Source organism: Leguminivora glycinivorella, chromosome 24 (assembly GCF_023078275.1).
Source record: "Leguminivora glycinivorella isolate SPB_JAAS2020 chromosome 24, LegGlyc_1.1, whole genome shotgun sequence".
Taxonomy (NCBI): domain Eukaryota; kingdom Metazoa; phylum Arthropoda; class Insecta; order Lepidoptera; family Tortricidae; genus Leguminivora; species Leguminivora glycinivorella.
Genome location: NC_062994.1, coordinates 5,254,744 through 5,278,480, shown reverse-complemented (window position 1 = coordinate 5,278,480; position 23,737 = coordinate 5,254,744). Strand labels below are relative to the sequence as shown.

General features: G+C 36.7%; 1 protein-coding gene across 1 annotated transcript; it reads right to left on the bottom strand.

Annotated features, from left to right (window-relative positions):
• Window positions 1-4,230: 4,230 nt before the first annotated feature.
• On the bottom strand, window positions 4,231-17,098 carry LOC125238738 (actin-like protein 6B). Its single transcript, XM_048146159.1, has 9 exons — window positions 16,805-17,098; window positions 16,320-16,471; window positions 15,473-15,699; window positions 14,461-14,578; window positions 13,531-13,662; window positions 12,411-12,561; window positions 10,606-10,719; window positions 8,957-9,043; window positions 4,231-4,532 (listed from the first exon to the last, which is right to left on the bottom strand). Exons 1-9 carry the CDS (start codon window positions 17,004-17,006, stop codon window positions 4,429-4,431), a joined length of 1,287 nt encoding a protein of 428 aa, XP_048002116.1. The 5' UTR covers window positions 17,007-17,098; the 3' UTR covers window positions 4,231-4,428.
• Between the last annotated feature and the right edge of the window lie 6,639 nt (window positions 17,099-23,737).

Genomic DNA, 23,737 nt, shown 5'->3' with positions numbered 1-23,737 from the left:
TTGTGTATAATGCAACTTTCTGTTGTTGAGGCACTGGTCCCATCGGGAGCTAGTAAGCTATGAGCTATAGGCTATAAAAACGAACAAAAGATAAGCACTCCCGTGCAAATAAAAGAGACACGGCGATTTTGATAGCTCACCGCTGGGCGAGTAACTATAAACATCGCCGTGTCTCTTTTATTTACACGGGAGTGATTATCTTTTGTTCGTTTTTATAGCCGATAGCTCATAGTTTACTAGCTCGCGGTGGGACCAGTGCCTTAAAGATCAAAAGAACCTTTTTATCAATTGATGTGGTGTTTTTTTTTCGCGTTAGGGCATCTGATTACTAACTAACTAGGCCTTATCTATGCATTCTGACGACTGGATCGTATTAGGAAATTAATGTTATGTAATATAATTAGGAAAATAAATTATACAAAATATTAGTTGATTTTTATTTAAATTCCTTTAGGGCCAGTTGCACCAATCACTTAACTCAGGGTTAGTGGGCTGTCATCTGTCAAATTCCATATAAAATGGTGGGTTAACCCTCCATTTTTGTTGGTGCAAGTGGCCCTTAAAGTGTGAAAATATTGGGTTGTAACAAAAACGAATCAGAAATTGATTTAAAACTTTATTCAGTCATATTTCACATTCAAACAATGATATTGTGGGTTTTCATAATATCTATACGTAAAATAAAATGTTTTCACATGGAAATTCATAAATTATCATAAAATGGTACATTTCGATACAAGTGCGAAAAAGAGGAAGTTCGAAACGAGTGGCGATAAATTAAAACACGACCGAAGGGAGTGTTTTAAATCGACACGAGTTACGAATTCCCTTTTCGCACGTGTATCGAACGACGTTTTTCAGTACAGATGGACCTCCGAAGTTTCGACCTGCCATATAATGAACCACTTCTCGCACTAGTGCGTAATAAAAACACCATCTGTACTGAAATGGTATTTTTTGCACATTAAGCATAAGGGCTCCTCTCTGTGGAAAGCCACTTTTCTGGTTCATTCGCAAACGCACCCAAGTACAGCCAGCTGCAGAGAAAAGTAAACCCCCACATGCGTATTTTGATAAATAAAACGTTTTAGGTTCTTATTTTGCATGTACTCGTACTTTCTTGGTTTTCGTTCAATTTTAACTAGAAAATTACTCAAAATTAGAACAGTGGCCCATTTGTCAAAACTGAAAGTTACAAGTTACAAGCGGAAGCACAGAATATATAATAGTACAAGTACAGAAGGCTCACTCCTTTGATGTTCACAAAACGCCGCCATTCTAAATTCTTACCTACATTAACAAACGGACCGCACGCGTGCAGACGACATTGAATTCTATTGCGCCGCGCGAAGGTCGTCGCCACTGAATGGGCCGCGAACTCGCGGCCGCCGGCATGTACTTGTAGCGCGGCGAAAGGATCGCGGAGTGAGCCGCCCCTGGCGGAAGTCTCTTTCCAAATTGTCATATTAGCATACGTCGGGGTTTTGGGAGCGGGAATGATTTACACTAGCCCAAAAATGGTGAAAACAATAAAAGATAAACATTACTTTAACATTTCTAGGTACATTTGGAGCCAGTTACATAGTTAAATACATATTTCAGTAATTCAAATTACTATAAACAAAGTTACAAGTACACGAATTCATTCCCGCTCCCAAAACCCCGATGTTATTAGACATTGAGAATCGCTTGTAAATTGTAACTTGTAGCTCCGAGAAATGGGGCCGTAGTGGCGTTTACATAATATACTATTTATTTAAGACGTAGAATGTTACTCCAACAATTTCCATATAATATCATAATACACATTACATTTAATTTTACCTAAAACTAGATCCGTTTTTACCAAAATGTTTATTATACAGGGTGTAAACCTAATACGGGCGAACCTCTTAACGGTGGTGAGTATAGGACATAAAAAATGGAATTAGATAACTTTTACTTAAAATTGAAATATTTTTTTATCCATACAAATTAATTCGGCCCGCAACGTAATGCAAACACACTCGCGTTAAACGCTCGTTGACAGTTGTCATTGATTGTCATTGCAACCCCTTTTACAGTACATTGCTGCTGGGAAATTTTTCCAAAATTAATCATGGGCTGGAAATTAAGAGTAACTCAAAAACACCTGTTAATTAATGATAACAATATTGAATTATATGCCAGGCCCCGTAGCCGAATGGCATTTCTCCGACGCCAAACGAAAGCGATACGCCGCTGGCTCTGTCGCGCCAATACGCAAGCGCGATAGAGATAGATATCTACTAGCGCTTCGTTTCGTGAGCGTTTCGTGAGCGATTGTGCCATTCGGCTAGCCACCCTGGTTTCATTTATCGCCCTTATTACGTTTACGCACTGTATAGAGTAGATGTAGATAGTTACCCCGTGTATAGACGGGCTAAGATTAACTTCACAAAAAGAACCACAGGCCCTTTTGTAATGTAAAGCCACGTCGTGCCGTTTTCAATCAAAAGCTAACACATTGTCGCTTAAGCAAAAAAACGCTGTTACAACTCATTCGTACAAAGATACGTGCAAATTTCGACCTTAAGCGGAGTTTACACCAGCAAGTTATTGCTGCAAGTTTTGAGATGCAACTATGGGTAAGAGTGAGTGGCAGCAAATACTATAGAGTTAATACGTGCAGCTTCTGACGTTTTCCATACAATGGAGCGGCAACAATTTTACTAGCGCCATCTAGCGGTACGAGTTGTTCAAAGTAGCTTGTCTGACTTTTATTTTAGTAAATTAAAATAGAAAATGCGATTACTTGATCTACTTTAACATTTCTAGACGGAATAAAACAAAAAAAATAAGAATGTGTGACTTTTTTTAATTTTATACTGTATGAACTAAACTATTTTGATCAACTCATGCCGCTAGGGGCGCTAGTGCGCGTGTTGCCAACTTTGGCACCAAGCTGCACGTATTAACTCGTAGAGTTTACATAGTATTTGGTGGCAGTGACCTAAATGGTCGCGTAACGTGCGGTTTCAGAGGAATTTCCTTCCGCGGACGCTCCGGCTGTGGAATGAGCTCCCTGCCGAGGTATTCCCGATGAACTACAGTATGGGGTTCAAAAAGGAGTGTACAAGTTTCTAATGGGTCGGCAACGCGCATGTGACACCCCTTGAGTTGCAGGCGTCCATAGGTTACGGTGACCGCTTTCCATCAGGCGGACCGTATACCTGTTTGCCACCGACGTGGTATTAAAAAAAAAAATCTGCATCTCTTGCTTGCATATCTGTTTCATAACTTGCAGGTGTATACTCAGCTTTATGACAATCATAGAGGAATAATTACTTATTCCGGGAAGAGTTGTAACTCCACACATCAGTAAATGAAAGTTATTTGTAGTGCCATCTAGCGTCATTCACGCGACAACTAGCGTAAATTATCAGTACCACTACTCGACACTAGGTGTCAACAGTGTCTCTTCTGCCAAAAATGTAATATCAAAACTGTTTACAACTTATATTACAAGCAGAAGGAATTGAAAACAGAATACTGATTAATACTATTGTAATATTAAAACCGAAATAAATTACACATATGAAAGAAAAAGTGACCAAGTCCTCTGGTGCCTGAGGCTGGAATCGAACCAGCGTACTTTCCAATCGCGGGAAATGCCTCTTTATCCGCTCGGCCACCCAGGTCACAGCTGTCGAGGTCGAAATTATCTCTCATATGAGTAATCTATACAAGGACTCGTAGCGCCCTCTGTCCATCCCTAGGGCAGAACGGTATGGTTCTTGCCCCCCGTGTGAACCAAACTCAGGTTGGTTGAAATATTTTCAATAGATTATAATTTAACTTGTGTTCATTAGTATTGTAATATTAGCTAAAAATTGTTGAGCATTAGACTTTTTGTTCGTCGCGACATCTATTAACAAGTAGCAGTACTGATAATATACGCATGAATGACGCTAGATGTCACTACAAATAATTTGCATTTACTGATGTATAGAGTTACAACCAGGTTACAACTCTTTCCTTACTTATTCCTGAGCATTTCGTTTTTTTTTTGCCAATATTTTTTTTTTATTGTTTTAGGGAAATTTAGGTCAATTGTACTCAGAATCACGAGTACTTTCAATCTCACTGGGAGACAAAAAGTGTCCCAGAATTTCCATACATTTTTGTTACTTTCCTCTTTTGTTACCCCATACAAAATGTACGGAAAATGTTAACAAAAGAAGAAAAAATCATATGGGATAATTTTTTTACTACTAGGATTGAAAAGGCTAGTAATTCTGAGTAGAAATAGCTTTTTTTTTTCAAAAATATCACACTTCATAAATGTGGCAAAAAAAAGAAATGCTCTCCTATGACAAGCGACAATGCGTTACCTTTTATAGCAAACGTCACATTTAATCTAATACTTATGAATAAGCTACCACTATTTTATAAGCCTACATGTAAGATTTATGGACATTTCCTCTCGAGTTGCCCCTTGCCGCCCTCGTCATACTCCTGTGATGATATCCACATCTGTTGGAATGACCCGATCGATGCTAGGATGGAACCACCTGTAAGAAAATATAAATAAATAAATAATAAATAAATATTGGGGACTCCTTACACAGATCAACTTAGCCTCAAACTAAGCAAAGCTTGTACTATGGGTACTAAGCGACGATATACATACTTAAGGTGGCTCGCCTAGGTTACCCGAAGCTCAGGCTGCGTTAGATGGCGTTAATCTGCAAATTACCAGTCTTATTTTTTTTGTGGAGTCGTACAGGCATTTATATACTTTCAATTATGCTTCGCGAACATTTAATATTAAAAGTGACGTATTACAACAAACATTCAAATTCTCATTGTAACGTTAATCCCCTTAATGTAGATAAATTTACTATTTTACACTATTTTTAAGTACCACTCACACATACAAACAGTGTTTTTGTATTCCTTCTAGTCGATAATTTCACGCGGCGACAGCTTGTTTAAATAGCCTTGCGGTAAATACGTGCCATCGCATGATTTGCATGGAAGTACTGGGTTCGAATCCAGGACTTATTCTCTTTTTTTTTTTAATACTACGTCGGTGGCAAACAAGCATATGGTCCGCCTGATGGAAAGCGGTCACCGTAACCTATGGACACCTGCAACTCAAAGAGTGTCGCATGCGCGTTGCCGCCCCATTAGAAACTCGTACACTCCCCTTTGCTGCGTGTGCACAGCAAAAAGGAGTGTACAAGTTCAAAGGAAGGTTTGGGTTGCCGACGACTCAAAGGACAATAGACGGAACAAATTAGTTCCGTAAGTCCTCCCGTCGTCAGCACCCCGCATCCTCGTTGAGCTCTGGCAGCCTTACTCACCGGCAGGAACACAACACTATGAGACACTATTTTTTGTTTTATTATTATACACAAATGTATATGTACTCGTACAGTAGTTACTGAGCGTTTTCCACAAAAAAGATAAAAAACCTATTCTCTTACATGGTAATAATTTTTGGGTTCGTCGAACTCAGAATTTCTAACATAATTATCCTAATCTGATATTAAAAATTAAAATAAAATTCCAAAAAGTATAGATAAATTTTAGTTTCTAAACTACGATTCGAATGTTTTTTTTTTTCTAATTGTTTATTTTCGATAGAGTAAGGGTATTCAAATCGCTTTTGAAATCTTAAATTAGTAAATGAAAATGCAATAGTTAACTGAGTAACATAATGCTTTAAAAACTCAAGTGGACTTTTTTTATCTAAGGAGTAATTTCGAGAATATATTGTATTTAGAAAAAAATAGAAAATCAAAATGACAATAAAAAAATCAATATGTTCTCTAAGATAAAATTGATACCTTCGGCTCTCCATTCTTGCTCGGTCAATAAAAAATACGAAACTTATATCCAAAAAAATACAAAAAGTTTATAGAATCCTGGGAATCGAACGCACCTTCACGGCGTGACAGACGACTGTACACCAACGACGCCATTACATAACACGCTGTTCCCGACGAAATTGGGCTATACATATATAATTATTTAAATATAAATAATAATGTCAAATCCATACTAATATTACAAATGGGAAAGGGTGTGTGTCTGTTTGTTTGTCCGTCTTTCACGGCAAAACCGGAGCGACGAACTGACGTGATTATTTAAGGGGATTTAATTGAAGGGATGGAGAGTGCTGTGACATAGGCTACTTTTTGTCTCTTTCTTACGCGAGCGAAGCCGCGGTCAAAAGCTAGTTTATTATAAATGGGAAAAGCTGGTTACTCTATAATCTGAAGTGGAAGAATTCGTTGTTTCACCAAAGATAATGTGTGTTTGTTTGTTTGTCCGTCTTTCACGGCCAAACGGAGCGACGGATTGACATGTTTTTCAAGTGGAGATAGTTGAAGGGATGGAGAGTGACATATGCTACTTTTGTCTCTTTCTAACGCAAGCGAAGCCGCGGGCAAAAGCTAGTACAGCACGGGTAGCATGGTCGCGCGATAGACGATAAAATATCAGGCCGTCCCTGTCGCACTATTAGTAAGTGCGATTATAGGGACGGCCAGATGTTTTATCATTTATCGCGCGACCATAATTGCCTGCCTGGACCAGATTATATTGATGATAATTTGATGATAATTATTATTTGTAACCATTTAGTTAATATTGTCTTCAGTTACCGCGATAGTTAATCATGAAATAAAAACTATGAAAACGGATTAAATCGCGTATAATGAGTTTAAAATTCATCCCGATGTTTCGAACACTTTACAGCGTTCGTGGTCAACGAGTGACTGAGGAAAAATTACAATGTGCAAAAGCTACCCATATTCTTGCTATTATATTCTTGTATAGGTATAACCATTTAGTTGTTGAAGAAAAACATTCACACAACAATAACATAGGTCAACCAGCTCAGTAAATGCAATACATTACTAATACTATGCCCACACTATGACCTATGTATAATGTATTATACCAGACGTGTAATATTTTATTTTATCAACAAAGGCATAATAAAGGATTGTATTGTATTTTTGTATGAAAATAAAAAATAGGAGAGCAATATAGTAATAGTCAAATATTCCATTTAAAAAATATAAAAAAAATGCAAAAAAAGTTCAAATGATTAAAAAAAACTGCGGGTTGGAACTCAAGATCTCCTGCTTCATAATCGGTGCATTTGACCAAGACGCCATTTCGATTTACATTAGCAGTGCCGAAATATACGATATGTATCTTTATTGACAAAATGCTTATTTCTGAGTCTGCTTGAGTTAACTAAACCAATATCTTTAATAATTACTTGTCAAGAGCCAAGTGTCACTGATGACAATGTCAATTAAAAATGCGCGAAATATGACGGCTCTGTGTCTGTACACAAAATTTGGCACGCACATTTACGTAAAATTAATAAAAAATTCACATGGATTTGTCCATGATTTCTGTATGAAACAATGTATTTCATTCACTACCGCGACGATGGATAATGTATAGTAGATGTATGCGCATATTTTTATTTAGTTGTAGTGTGCGGTGACTAAATAAATGGTAGATGTTTTTTGTATGGAAAGCGAGCCACCTTAAATAGATAAATACATACTTATATACATAGAAAACATCCACGACTCAGGAACAAATAGGCGTCATCCATATATTACGTCACAGTGTAAGGGGGGGGGGGGTCATACTAAATGTGACAATCCCAGTTAAAGGGATAAAAAACCTCCAAAAACCTGAAATTTGGTGTGACGTAATATGTGGATGATCCCATATCTGTGATCATCACACAAATAAATGCCCTTACCGGGATTCGAACCCAGGACCCCGGCTTAATAGACAGGGTCACTACCGACTGAGCCAGACCGGTCGTGAATTATGTTTATGTAGGTCTTGTACGAATAGTAAGTAAAATAAATACTTAATGGAGAGCTTTTATTGTGTTACACCCAAATATTTGTTATGTTCTCTACGTATTTAAGTATTTGTATATTATATGCGTGTCAATCGCAAAAAAATTGTACCTTTTAGATTTTCTAATGAAACTGATGAATTTTGTAACGAAACTGATAAAAATAAAAGCGTCTATCATTATGGAAAAAAGGCTAATTCTCAGTTTCGTTACATAACGAAATGTAACGTAAGAATATAAATCTGAGAACTTTTCACATAATATATTAATTTTTTTTTCCTCAAACGTGTAATAAATTCATCTAAAACGGTATATATTTTGTAACATCTTCATCAAACGTTTAAAAATAAAGCTATATAAAAAAAGGCAATATTCACTGAAGGAAATCGCCGTAGCTAATCCTGAGTATTATTTTGGTTTTTAAATCGACCTTGTTTTCACGGGACACAAAATTCACCGAAAGGCAATTTTTTTCTGCAATTGACCCGTAAAGCTAAATACAAGCGATCGAGTGTTCTTCAAAAATCGATGATCAAAGTTATCCCACGAATCAAAGTACTTTCAGTCTACCGGTAGTAGGGAATAGTAATACCAAAGAGGATCGAGTATTAAAGAGAGTTACTGTCAAAGTAAAATGTGTAATCACAGTGCATAGACTGCCATCTCTCGACACGGGCTTAAAACTTTTGAACCTCAGTTTTGACAATTTGGCCCATATTCTGAGCTTGATATGTTTTAAAATGTCAAATATTAATATCTTATTTATTTATTTTTTATACTCAAGAATTACAAAACATAACTTAAATACAATGCTCCACAAAACTACAATTAGTTTGACTGTGGAGTCGTTTCAGTCTCTTTTATACAGTATTCTTATTAAATAGTTAAATATACAAATTAATATATATAACTTCTAAATTTGTTATGTACTTAGTTGGAAGTAGGCAGGATTAGCGCCATCTAGCCGAGCGTACCCCAAAGGTGTATCGCCATCTAGCTAATCGTACCTTTTTCTGTATGGTTTTGGGGTACGTTTTTTTCTTAGACTTTATCTGTCTATAGGAAGTTATATAGGTGTTTGGTAATACATACCGATCCAAGCGGCGAACCGGCGCTCCGTAGCCGAGGGCGCGGCGTGCGACTTGAGGCGGTGCGCGGAGGGCGCGCGCGCCGCCAATTCTGCGAAAAGTTTACTGTTCAATGGATGGATCTCTAACTAGAGTGCAGAAGGATTTGTCCCTTTTAAGATTCTTCTTTAGGACAATACGCGGCCAAATTTCTAACCCTTCGTTGTCGCTCATTTCACTCAAAGTGCGTCCAGTCACCGGTTTAGAACTCCGTCCCCGTCGACAGACTATTAGCCAGGGTGCGCCAAAGTTCATATAAAATTGGTACATAGATTATTGGTAGTCCGAAAATGTTTCTTATAAAATTTTACATTATAATGATAATTATTTATAACAATTTTATGTTAATAACTATCGTAACTTCGAATGACTTATGTTCATAATGTCATTCATCATAAATACATTTTATACTAATGTTAATGTTTATATACTTATTGATCATAACGATTGCGAGTAATATAATTTATTTATCGTTATGTTATTGTTAACAGAGCAGAAAACACATATGATAGAGTCCAGTTAGGTGCGACGACGAGCGTAGCGAGGAGGAGCGTGTTAGGTTGACTGTGAACGACTTTTTAATGTAAATTGTACATGTCACTGTAAAAGCTAAAAGCGCGCTTCTATAAGTGGCACAAGTTTTCCCCAAAACTTAATGATGAATGACTTTCTTAAACATAAAATTATGAATGTTATTAAATATTTGTATAGAAGTTCGGCCAAATTATTATTATGAACAGTGACAGTAGTACTATTGATAATGAAACAAAATTATGATAAGTAAAATTATGAGAAATGATCATTCGGAGCACAAATCGGTATAAACAATAATTTTATATGAGCCAATATGGACCCTATTTGCAATCCCGGTGGCGCACCTATGCTCTGTCGCACTCTCCACTGCACCATGCGTTAACCCCTCTCAATGACATACTGGCCAGCGACAGCAAACTGGATATGTTTCACAGCACGGAGTCGCAATTCCTTGCGATCAGCGCCCGTCACTTAGAGTCTATCACTACTCCAAGTTGGATTCACGTGTGAGTACTATTTTATGTATTTTATTATTTATTCATTTATTTCAAATAAAAACTAAAATACATAAAAGCATAACAAATAAACACATCAAAGTTGTTTATCATGTTCTGATAGAGTGCAATAAAAATCGAGTTCTCAGAGAGGCTAAGAAGTCTCCGCCAACCTAAACCCATATGACGTTTGCGCCTTTATACACATTTTGAGTAAACCAACTTCAGACACAGCGAATATGATGTATACGTTGGCGGACTCTATTCTTAACAATGTAATTTGAGGTTTGAGGCCATGAAAAGCAGACTGACAGGGCCGATATGTAATTTTTATAAAGGCCCTTTAAAAATAAATTGAAAAAAAAAAAAAACATATCAAGTAAGCAAAAAATCAACACATCACAAATTATCTAGATTTAGGTGATAACGTAACGTCTAGGCTTCGTTTATGTTCCGCTACACTATATAAGTGTACCATGTTTATTCATGTTTATACCCTCCTGTACGATTGACATGTTTAACTAGGCTGAAATAAAGAAACGTTCGTGATGTCCTCAGGAGAGAGGAGAGTAGAGTTGTACTGTACCTTTGGCGAGTCGCTCGAGCCAGCCGGGCGTGTTGGCGCCGCCGCCGCACGCCACCACGGCGCCCCACAGCGCCGGCCGCGCGTCCGCGTCGCACGCCGCCGCCGCTGCGCACGCTGCCCACAGAATAAATATACGGTCAATAGCCTACTTGACCCTTGTTTAAAGTCTATTTATATTATTTATTACTGTCCAATTAACCGAAAAAAAAAATACCAACATATTTTTTACGACTTGAAAACCACAAAAAAACGTTTATAAAGTTTACTTTAACGTAATTATCTGTAACGTCTGCGCATGACGTAAACCGAATTGAACTCAAAATTTTCTGACATTTAAGTTATGAGGCATAAAGTTCATCATGTCAGTGATTGACTCGACATTAAGTTAAGTTAGGTTCTATGACGTCACTACACGTCTGACTAGGGTTGTAAAAAAACGGTTTTTTTTCTGGCTTGAAAAAAAACATGAAAAAAAACCGTGAAAAAAAAACAGTTTTTTTTCTAAAGTACGAAATCTCAAAATTTGCAAAGTAGTTAATACTTTTATACGGTTTTTTAGACTTAATGTTAACTATTAAACAAATAACTTTAATTTCTGGTCTTATAAAAGTAACATTTACGAAATCTGTAGTTTGTAGTTATCACTATTTACTGTTGGCAACACCACCGCCTCTCCATGCTACACGCCGCATCGGGGATTCCCCAATAAACGTTTGTATACTGAATTAAAATGTACGTTATTGTTATTGAAACACGTTACAACTCACGAAAAACCGTTATTGTCGTATTTGTCGTATTATTTGTTCATCTGAAAAAAAAACCATATTTAGAAAAAAAACCAAGGTGCTCGGTTTTTTTTTCATGTTTTTTTTCATAATTCTGAAAAAAAAAACATTTGGTTTTTTTTCTATTTACAACCCTACGTCTGACACCGTTTTCGGTAGCCAAAGTAAAAAAAATATTACACACATTTTTAATCGAAAATACGTAGCCATCATACACTTTTAATACCCAAAATCTATAAAAATTGGTTTTTTATGTCAAATACTACAGGAAACAATCATTTCTTGTGCCAAATTCGATAAGAGTCTAGTAGCCTGCACTGGTTAGGCGCACTTGCACCAGCCACTCAACTCAGGGTTAGTGGACTGTCAACTGTCAAATTTCATAGTAAATGGAGGGTTAAGCCTCCATTTTCGTTGATGCGAATGGCCCTTAGTGTGTCATACGGCCATCTTGAACCGCACCACGCCGAAGGCTCGGTGGCAGTGCACGCCAGGGATCGAACCCGACACCGACACCCTCTAGTCTTATTAAACTCTAAACAGTTTAGTCTAAGCTAACTTTGCACTAATACTATAAATCGAATCTAGTACCTTTTCGTCTTATTAAAGTAACTTAATTCATAGAAAAAAGTGGAACTGTGTCACATGATTCACATGAATGCCCTATAGCTATAGAAATTTGACATTGCCACAATTTGTGCAGTCAAAATTAGCTACTTTAGTTCGACTTTTGAAAAATATCATTCCATTTCGAGGATCTTCAACCGGAGCAACATGATAGCGAATTTGCGCTTACAGAAACTATTCTCCTATGTGTGAATACTTTAGTAACCCAATTAAGATAGTTTTAATGCGTTTTATTTTTATTTAGTTTTACTAAGATTTTACCTATATAAGACTATTGAAAAATATAATTCCGTTCTGAGAATCTTCAATTGGTTATTCACTGAAAAACTAGTTTAGTTCGATTCTTGAAAAATATCGTTCCGTTTAGAGAGCCTTCGCCCGGAGCAGTCCTACCTAGATGCGGCGCGCCCAGGCTCTGCTCGAACAGACACTCGGCCATCTTGAACCGCTCGACGCCGAAGTCTTGGTGGTAGCCGCCCGGGAACTCGTAGTGAACGCCGGGGATGGTCGCGCAGACACGCTCGTCGTACGCCGATTCTGGCACCTGGAACAATGAAAATGATTTTTAACCCCCGACGATACAAAAACGACGGGGTGTTATAAGTTTGACGTGTGTGTCTGTCTGTCTGTGTGTCTATCTGTGGCATCGTAGCTCCCGAACGGATGAACCCATTTAGATTTAGTTTTTTTGTTTGAAAGCAGAGTTAACGTGCATGACAATTAACGCGCAGGCGCAAGATGGCGCCGATTGTGACCAACGACAAATGGACGCGTTCAGGCTGTTAAGGCCGTGTTGCACGTTTACGCGTCCGTGGCACACAAATGGTCTCGCCGGAAGATCAGCACTGACCCTGTGGTTAGCATTACGCTGAGGCGGGACCATTTCGTGGTAAACAATTATATGAATGTGTTTTATTTTTCTTTGTTTTTTAATTATTTTTTTTTCTTTTAACTTTTGAATGTGCTTTTATTGTTTTATATGTGTTGTATGTTGTTTATCACGAATAAATGATTGATTTATGATTTATGAGTTAGTCGGGAGTGTTCTTATGCTTCATGAAAATCGGTCCGCTATGTCGGGGGTTTTTTTCAAAATTTTAATTTTGTGGTTAGGTTATTTTATTGTCAAGTAGGCATATTACAATGCACATATGAACGTTAAATAAAGCTACGCCTCAGCCTCGAGAAGATTTCGGAACATGGATTATAGCATTTTTGTATGATTACTACTGTTTTGTTGGAAGGTCAAATGGCAGTCGCTTTCTTAAAACTAGTGCCTACGTCAAATCTTGGGGTTAGTTGTCAAAGCGGGCCCCAGGCTCCCATGAGCCGTGGCAAATGCCGGGATAACGCAGGGAGGATGATGATGACGGGCTTTTACAGTAACACATACAGTTTACATTAAAAAAATAGTTTCTGGTTTCTAAGATAAGATAAAAATTGGACAGTCTTTGATTTCCTAACAAAATACAAGCACTTCTGACCATGATTGAGTAAATGTTTAAGTACTGACCTGTGCGATGCAGTGACAGAAGTCTTCATACTGTCGTTTGAGCATATACTGTTGCCACGAGTGGGTCAAACCGGCTGGTAGAGTCTTCAGGGTATATCTGGCCCGTTCGCGCTCTCTGATCACTTCTTTACTCTGTAAAAGAATTAATAACATTATAGTCTATACTTTTAGGTACTTAAACTTTATTTTATAACTATTCTGAACTATTTTGGATTACGGTTCATTACAACCAAATTTTATAATACCATATTCCTAAAACGTCGCAATGCCAAAACAGATTCGTCTCAAAATGTCTAAAGCTTGTAATGACTTAAATCTACTTCTCAAATTACCGCATTCCCAAAATGTCTAAAAGTCAAATTAACTTAAAACCAAAGCTTGACTTTCTCAAAAATGCCTAAAAGGCAGTATCCATGAAAACAGTATTTTTACAGTTTTTCATAAATAGTTAGCATTAATTAACTAAATGAATACCAAAGTCAATAATAAAACACAGTGCAAGGAATATAATGCACACTGTAAATCAAATTTTAGGTATTCTGAGAAAGTGTCATTTTGAATTTTGGTTATTATGAAACTAATACAATACATTTCGGATATTGGATGTAATATGTAATAGGCCAATGTCATTTTTGGCATTTTGATGTACTGAAAATTGGTATTTTTGTAATTTTAGACATTTTACTACTAATCTGTATACTATATTTAACATTACATTCTAAGAACATGGTATTATAAAATTGGGTTGTAGTTGTAACGAACCGTATTCCTATTTTGAATAGCTGACCGACGGCCGCCATTTTGCCGCGCAAATTTGCTCGGGGCAAACGTGCGCGCATGAGCAGACGTCTCGCGTGGCAGCTGCCACGTTTACGCAAGCAAGATGGCGGCCCTCGGCCAGCTGTTTAAGATAGTGTATGTAATGTATACCTGTATGCTGTATACTGGCAACATCTGTATGTGCATACTGTTCAGTAGCTGCTTTGCTTGAGCCGCGAGGTGGTCTCCTCCGATTGGTGAGCGGACAGCTGCATTTACCAAAGCGTAGCTGGAACAAGATGAACTTGTTAACTTGAAGAAATCATACACAATAGCATTATTGACCAAGAAAAAACCAGCGAATGTTATTCCTTCAGAATTCCTCGGTAGTTTTATTTTAGCTTTCAACTTTGAAAGCATAACATAATTATTACTGTCTCTAACTCATCTATCTATAACTGGTACCGCAAAAGTCTGCTATTCTAAGAACAAGTAGGCTTTAATGTATGGCAAACTTAATTTTAGAAAACATACATGCTATGCTTGACATTTGACAGAACTGTTTTTAACTCCATAGTAGGACTTCCGGTTCGAACGCCATCTTAGCGGTATCGTGTCGTGAATAATTTCTCCTTCTTTTGCTCATTAATGTTGTTTAAAGTGTAATATCAATAGCTTATTATGCAGTAAGCTAATGTTATAGTGAGAAGCTGATGAAGAATTAATCTCGAAACGCGTTTAGCCACTTTTTTGTCGTCAACGGCCGATAGTCCACGTGCCCTTGTAAAATCTAGCTATCAATTTACAAGTGCCAACTACCGAACACTGTCGTACTTACCGTACCAAAATCAATAACAATTTGCTTATATCACCTTGACACTGGCAAAATAGTCCCACCAATGGACTGAGGCCATTTAATTTTAAAAATTCAATTCAACTCCATAGTAACATATTGTATGAAACTCACTGTTTGTACAGCAAGAGCTCAGGGTGTTAGGGAGGGGGTGGGAGGAGGTTACCCAAGCTGTTCAAAACCGAGTAAATGGAGAAATATGATTCAAGCCCTACACCCCACAGAGGGTAGCAGGATTTAACCCCTGGAGCGCCCGCCCCCCTAAATTACATACGGATTTATAGACACCGTGTGTCTATAGGATGCTCCACAGGTTAAAGATTAACTCACCCATCTATAACAGGAACAGCGGAAGTCTGACTAGCTCCAGCATCGACCACCAGGGCCGTAGACTTCCCATTCGCAAATGCGCAGAGGACAGCATTCTTGACCAAGAAGAATGCCGGTGCCTGGTACTTCTCGAAGAGAAGTTCAGCCAGCTTCTCACGAGCTGGCCGGGTGGTCCACACTGCTTCGGTGAACAGGGCTGGGTGGTGTTCCGATGGGGAGCGGATAACCTGAACATTAATTTAAGCAATTGTTGTATTTAAGCATAGAACAGGGAAAGCATTTCAAAATAGCACCTCTCTCACTTTAGCCCATTTTTTCAAGTGTTTGCTGATACATTGGTGATTCTGCGCAATATTGAGCCACCTTCATTGAAATTTCGGAAAAACTTTTGACACTTTACAGGAAGTATTGTCTAGGGTTTACTACTATTCCACATCTGTGTCACCTTCAAAGAATCCCTTTCAGTTTGTCACACATATGCTTTTTATCATTTTTTTTCTCAAATTTGAGCTTTTCATCAATTTGAGCATCTTAGCTTACCTTCTCTCTTCTCAGTCGTTCCCTCATGGCTGAGGATCGTGACCAACAGTGATTTCTCTCCACTCTTCTGCATGGAACCAGAAGCTTTCTTCACAGTCTCAGCCCAACTTAGCAGTATTCCACCCCTGGAGCGTCGGCCTTCGACTTGGCCGAGCATAATGTTACTTTGGAGAGTGTGCTGTTTAGAACGCATGATATGCCCGAAGAACTCGAGTATTCTCTCCTGACAAATAGTTGAGAGCCGCTTGGTGATATTCAGTTCTCGCAGTATTGACTCGTTTGTTCCTTACCTTACGTTGTAGCTTACCTTAGCATAACAATAGTCAAGCATCTTCTCAAACAAGTCCCAGTTGTCGATCTGTCCGTCCTTCATGTACGTCTGTACTTCCATTCCTGGACGGGGCACATGCAGCTCCGTGACATCAATGTAGTGCCGGAGCTCATTCCCCGCTTTGGTTCCTATATTAAAAATGTTTTGAGTATCATTGGCAGTGTTATTGTTAAATCTAGTTCAATTTTGAGGCTACTTTAGTTGTGATATGTTTTATTTCACAAAAACAATAACATAATGTTTTGTAAAAAGTTACATTTAACTCAAAAATGTTTACTTTACACATTATAACAGGAATTTGTAAATATTACTGGTATCTAAAGTAAATGCCTATTTGGTTTTGGGATTAATCATTTTGTAGTTCACTGCCATAAAATACCTCAATACTTACTACAATAAAATACCTCACAATCCTTGCAAATATGATAGGTATTAACGTCTTTATCACAGAAAATACTTACCGCTCTGAGTAACATTGCCATCAGGGACTTTCTCCTCACTCTCTGGGATATGAGTAGCCGGCCCGACTCCAACAACGGCCGGGATATCAGCTTTCGGAGTATCTTCCTGAGCATAACCTACTCTCAGGCTGTGGTGTCCTGGATCGAACACTAACGCGCCGATCTCGTCTCCACCATACAACATGCCGTTAGGACCACTCATTTTAAACGCAGTTCACGTATTATAACTAGAAATAGTGAATTAAATCGAGATTATCACGGATTTTAGCGCGTTGTTGTGTTCGATTAATGACAAACGAAGCGTAAGTTGATTAGTGATGAGCGAAATGGAACGTGAGGAATATTTATTGTTGTTTCTTTAATTTTATATTTTCTTATTATACACAGCAAATAAACATAATTTTATTGAGTTACTACAGTATAAGCTCCAAGAAATAATAAAATGTTTAATTTAAATAAAATTTCAGTAACAAGTTACGCTCATCAATGCTGAAAATATGCGTAAAACGTAGCGCGTTTTATTGGCACAGATAAGACATTTTTGCAACCGCGTTTCAGTAGACTCAATTTTTGAAGGAATGATTTTCTTACGTATATTATTATATCTTTAGCTTGACGAACATTCCGTGATTGCGGTAAATAAAGAAGCAACCTTGAATTACTTTGCGATTCACCCTCCCTAAAAATATATTTACAGTCTAAATATGCAACTTGTCAGCCAGTAAGAACTAGAAACTATCTATTCAGCTCTTTCTTTCGTGTCTAGTATACTAGTGTGACTAATAAAGTAAATACATACGTAGTATCTTCTTAGTAGTCTGTGAGTAATAATACACAGGCAGTATATCGTCACTACTAAAAAACTTGTATCTTCGTCTGTCAATGAAAAGAAAATTGTAGTAAGCATGTATGAATTTAAAAATTACAAAGAGCTGAACACGGGTGCACGTGGTATTTATGGAATTATCTGTCTGTTATCGGTCCTATTGTTACAAAAAAATCTCATTAGAGAGCTCATTAAATAAATAAACTAATTAGGCTAATTGTTTGACTCAATTATTTCAATAACAAGGCCAAAAATATTATTAAACATAAATAATAGTAAGAAATTCACCTAAATTTTTCAATTAATTAAAATTTTCATGAAAACTAGGTCGTTAAGATAGGTTTTTGTTATTGTCATTTGTTAGTACAGGATGTAAGTTAAAAATAACTACAGTTATACCTTAAGTAGGTACTTTAGGAATTAGAGGTCCTCAAACATGAACCAAAAAATGTAGATTTGTCGCAGGAAGGGAAAAAATTAAACAAGGTGTTGCTAATAATAAAAAAAAAATAACGTAACTTACCTAATAAGTTAATTTAACTACTTAAGAAAACAAATCAAAGTAACTGTTCAAAGTGCCCCCCTCGATTTTGACCAGTAACCAGAGACCCTCGACTAAGTATCAGAAGGATAGGCAACCATATGAATTTAAATTTATGGACAATATCATTGAGGTATAATGTACGTAGTACATAGTAGTTCAATGGACAATATGGAGAATATTAAAAAGAGAAGGATTACATCCCTACCATTTTCAAAGAGTGCAGGACATCATCGAACCTGATTACGCTGCAAGATCAGTTTTTTGTGCCTGGATTGTCAGAAGAACACGCGGGGATGAAACGTTTTTGAAACGCATCATGTGGACAGAGGAAGCCACTTTTACCCGATCGGGCTTTACTAATCATCGCAACCAGCACCTGTGGCAAATGGAAAATCCTCATGCAGTGAGAGAAAGTTCGTTCCAGCATCAATTTTCCGTCAATGTTTGGGCAGGAATGATCGATGATATTTTAATTGGGCCAGTTGTTTTACCAGGAACAATGAACGGTCCGAGATTTTTAGAATTCCTGCAAACGCAGTTCCAGGATGCATTAATGGAACTACCCATTGCTTACAGATTGAGGATGATCTTGCAACTGGACGGAGCTCTCCCACACTTTGCAAGAGATGTGAGGAATTACTTAAATTAGCACCATGCCCCGTGGGTTGGACGAGATGGGCATATCGTCTGCATGGCCACCTCGTTCACCGGACTTAACACCACTCGATTTTTTTTATGGGGCACTCTAAAGCAAAGAGTATACGTCGATATACCAGCGACTAAAGAAGAATTGATAAGGAGAATCGTCGAAGAAAGCAACGTGTTAAGAGAAGACAATGAAATGATTCGACGGTCTACGCAGCAAGTTGCGATAAGAGCAACTGCTTGTCTTCAAAATCGAGGGGGGCACTTTGAACAGTTTCATTTGTTTTATTTTTTTTGTTAAGTTAACTTATTCGAATCGTTACGTTATTACATTTTTAGTATTAGCAACACTTTGTTTATTTTTTTCCCGTCCTACAAAAAATCCGAATTTTATGGTGCATGTTTGACCTCCTGTAATTTAATTCCTAAAGTAGGTACTAGGTATTACTGTAATTATGGTGTTGTTTTTTAGCTTACATCCTGTTCTAACAAATAATAACAAAAAAAACCTATCTTAACCACCTAGTTTTCATGCAAAATGAAATTAATTGAAAAATTTAGGTAAATTTATTACTGTTATTTATTTTTCATATTTTTTTTGACCTCGTTGTTCAAATACTTGAGTCAAACAATTAGCTTAATTAGTTTGCTTATTCAATGAGCTCTCTAATGAGATTTTTTTTGCGAAGATAGGACTGATAACAGACTGATAATTTCAGAACACTTTCAGAAATACCACGAGCACCCGGTTTCAGCTCTTTGAAATTTTAAAATTGCCGCCATTTAATTACCGTTGACACAAAAAAAAATCGCATGGTAATTTATCGATAAAATTGATTGTAGTTTACGTCCTTAAAAGCTCCGACACCGCTAACCAAACACACTGTATAGACTTACTGCGTTTTAACTTTGAGGAAAAGCGTGAGATACGAGATTTTTTAAAAGTAGTGACGATATGTCTCTAAATGAGACAGTTCTGGGCTAAATAATACTTTGATATAGTTTTACTTTTCGTCTGTGAAATGAAAATACTCATTACACCACAATATTTTTTATTTTAACGCAAATATTCGTTCGACACATATATTTCTATAGGCTACAAAACAGCGATAACATAGAATCTAACACAATTTCCACTAAACATAGTATACCTACTTAGTACATTCTGTTATACTGTTACGAAGACGAGTAGGTACTCATAAATTTATTAGACGTAATTATTTAGTTAACTATATAAATATAAAATAAATAATAAACGATTTTATAGGATACAATCGACATACATATTTTATTAAAATTCATAATTTACCAGAAATACTTATTTCTTATGTTTAGACTTTAGAGTTTAGTAAAAAAATATAAAATGGAAAATATTATTAGAAATATCAATTAATTTTTTAACTGACAGATCACACTGAACCTCAAAAAGTAAGTATAATTATTACCATTTTAATTTTTTTTAAATTCAAAGTTTCTGTATTAATAATTCATTGACAATCGTAAAAACAAATTAAGATTAAACTCAGAAAATATGATGATAGTAGAATTACTAAAAATACATTAGGAACTGACTATAAAAGTCTGTATAAAGTATCATAAGTCGTTTATAAATCTTAAAACTACAGAGCAGGTATAAAATATGCGTTATAAATTACAGTTACAAAATTTATCATTAAACTACATCATAAGTCTGGCTATAAAATTTGACTATAACTAGCATCTTAATCCTACTAAAGTGTAGGACTACATTTTGATAACTCTTTTAGCGGCAGCTTAAGGGGCTGACAACACCCAATTGCGCAAAATTGATGTTACTTGCTCAGTTTTTTGAGACAAACTATTAGTTTTAGTAAGGCAAGTAAATTATATGTTATTATTCATTATATTTCAACGATCATAGCCGAACTCGATACACGATTTAATGAAATCGGCTCGATAGAAAAAAATTGCAAAGATTGGTCTCGAGTTCGTCATTAACCCTCCGCTCACACGGATGCAACAGTTGCACGGCGACATTTTTTGTCTCTGTCGTGCGTACAAGGAGTGACGACAGAGACAAAAAATGTCGCCGTGCAACTGTTGCATCCGTGTGCGCGGGCCCTAAACGGTTCTATGTCGTTCACTTAGTTGTCTTTAATTAAAATTACAATAACAAAAATATACATATCTAAAACACTAACGAAACATATTGCATCTTTCTATTTTATTTTAATATTTTTCCGTACTTTTCGTACCTAGCCGCCCTCTTTTAGTCACATCGCGCTTTCACTTACTCCCATACGAATAGACAGTGTACGCTAGCGTCAAGGTCATTGGGTGTTGTCAGCGTCTTAAAAATTTGAACTGACTAATTAGGTAGGGTTTTTCAGTTTTCAGGCCCCGTAGCCTAATGGTATTTATGCTACGCCAAACGCCGCAGAAATGCAGTATGGCTCTGTCGCGCCAATACCAATACGCAAGAGCGATAGAGATAGATTGCAGGCTAGGGGGCCTGGTCAGATTGATTCATGTTGGAATAAAAAAAGTGGGGGGTTGAGCCGCTGATATATGATCAAAGTCACTTTCTTATTTCATGGAGCCTATTTAAAGGTATATATTTTATTTTATTACATTGGTGAATGGGGCGGCTGTTTGGCAACGATCTTGAATGATTCTTAAACAAATAGAATTATTAAAGAGCTATCAAAACATACTCCTGTGGGTAATTTAATAGAACCGTCGAGTTTTTGATCCATTGCGTTATCACAACTAGGTATATGCTAGAGAAGTCTAACATCGAGATTTTGAAAATAGACTATTTTCGTTGCTGATCAAAATATCGACGGTGATTTATTTTTACCAATGAGTACGGTACTCATTGCGGTAACCGCAGTTCAAAAATGTATGTAAAAAAGTTGTAGGTACAGTGTCATTAATGATAGGTGTATTTTCATATTACGGCCCTACAGCGTACGGTAATTATAATTAAAGTAAATTATACTTTTCAGACATAGTCGTCATGAGGAATTGAGAACATGATTCCTTTCTACACGATCCACAAAATTCGATCGTAAAGATATGATATAAGTGAAACACTTCTTTTGCAATATAACTTATGTAACTTTATGTAGGTACAACGGGCATCGTTTGCCAGTAACGAGTTTAACGCCGTGTCTTGCGTGGGCGACGGTCGCGCGACCGTCGCCGTCGCGTCTCATACTTCCATATCGATAAGGTTTTGATTTCGTATGCGTCGCATCGCCGTCGCGCGACCATCGCGCGACCGTCGCCCACGCAAGCCACGGCGTAAGACGATTCAAATATTATAAAAAAACTCTAATGGTTTTGACGATAGTCTCTTTAAGTTCATTGCTCCAATCAGCACGAAGGGTCTTCAAGGTCACACCAAAATGAGAAAAAAATCGTAACCAATTTTTTAGAATTGAATCGGTCTCCCGGTTCAAATAAAAAGATAATAAAAAGTTTTTACTGCTTCCAGTACGTGAGTTGTAAATTGTAATAACACCCTCCGGGTTTTCGTAGAAACAACAATATTACAAACTGATAAATTCTAACCCTTATATCGTTGCAGTAAGGTATATAATTTATCAGTTAACAGTTTGAGTTAACTTCGATCGCTTGCATTTTTTATGTAGAGAGAAATAACCCGGATAGGTACAGCCCTATCAAATTTACTTATCTTTTATCTTTATATTTAAAGAAATTGAAAGCGCAACTTTTATGTAGTTGTTATAATTCAATGAGAAGGTAGCTAATATAAGTATGTATATAATGTTATATTATTTAATTGCCTAAACTCTCTCTTTGGTACTTATTGAAGTGGTTTCGAGTCAACAATGTTAGAGTCAAACCAAACTAATTTAGCAGCGATTTTGATAGCACACACTGTAAAAGTGTTAATTAAGCTTGGTCTGACTCTAAAGTATTTGTTGATAATAGAGTTCTAAAAACTTTTTTCTCAAGTCACTTTTCATAATTGATCATGATCAAAGTTGGTATAATACGATACGAAACGCACAATATATTATAGTAATTAATTATCATACTATTGTAAATATCCTATTACTGAGGCAAAGTGCTTACTACGAACTCCAATTTTAGACATTGGTCTGTATTGTTCCAAGAGTGATAGAGACGGAAATAGATGAACGTTTAAAACTGAAGTTCGCGATTAAATTAGCCCAGTTTTAGAAAACATTGTGGTATTCCATTTGATTCGTTACTTATCTTACAAAACTAGCCTACAATATAACGTATAGACATACAATACACAGTTCTACATCGCTAGAATCAGAATCCAGACAAATCTAGACATCCACTTAAGTCTAAAAGTTATTTTGTAAAAATACTTTTTTTTTCTTTTACATCTATTCAGACCATATTGGCACAATCACTCTTTAGTTAGATAAGTAGACATAGTTTTAATGAATTGCAATCGTTATAAAAAGACTGACTTAATAAGAAGTAGGTACAAAGAAACAATTTAATATGAACTAGCAAACACATATCGTTGGTTCCTCAACATGATTCCATCAACGTTCGAGTAGACAGAAACACAAAACTGATAGTCGTCTGAAAAAAAAATATTTCAAAATGGCGCCAACTTCATCAAATAGAAATGATGATGAAATGTAAATATTGTAAATTGATTTCTGCTCATTGATTGATTGAGCTCTGGAAATCTATTGTATTATTTCTCAAGCATACCTAAGGGAGGACGACTATATAAAAAAAATGGCATTCTGTTTTTCCTTCAGTTAGGTCGTCTAAAAATACTGAACACATATTATTCGCTTTGTGTAATTAATGAAAAAATACAAAGATGTACATTGAGGTATAATGTACTAGAGAGGACACGGCGAACAAAAAGTTTGCGCCACGAACATAAGTCCAGTGGACTTATGTTGCCTCAGTCAGT

Excerpts from the sequence above, each read along its gene's own strand:
- LOC125238738 (XM_048146159.1), bottom strand. The coding sequence starts at position 17,006 with ATGAGTGGTCCTAACGGCATGTTGTATGGTGGAGACGAGATCGGCGCG. Across the intron at positions 14,579-15,472 it reads GCTGTTCCTGTTATAGATGG|CTACGCTTTGGTAAATGCAG; the intron begins GTGAGTTAATCT and ends ATCTTGTTCCAG. Across the intron at positions 4,533-8,956 it reads CCGGTTCGCCGCTTGGATCG|GTGGTTCCATCCTAGCATCG; the intron begins GTATGTATTACC and ends ATTTTCTTACAG.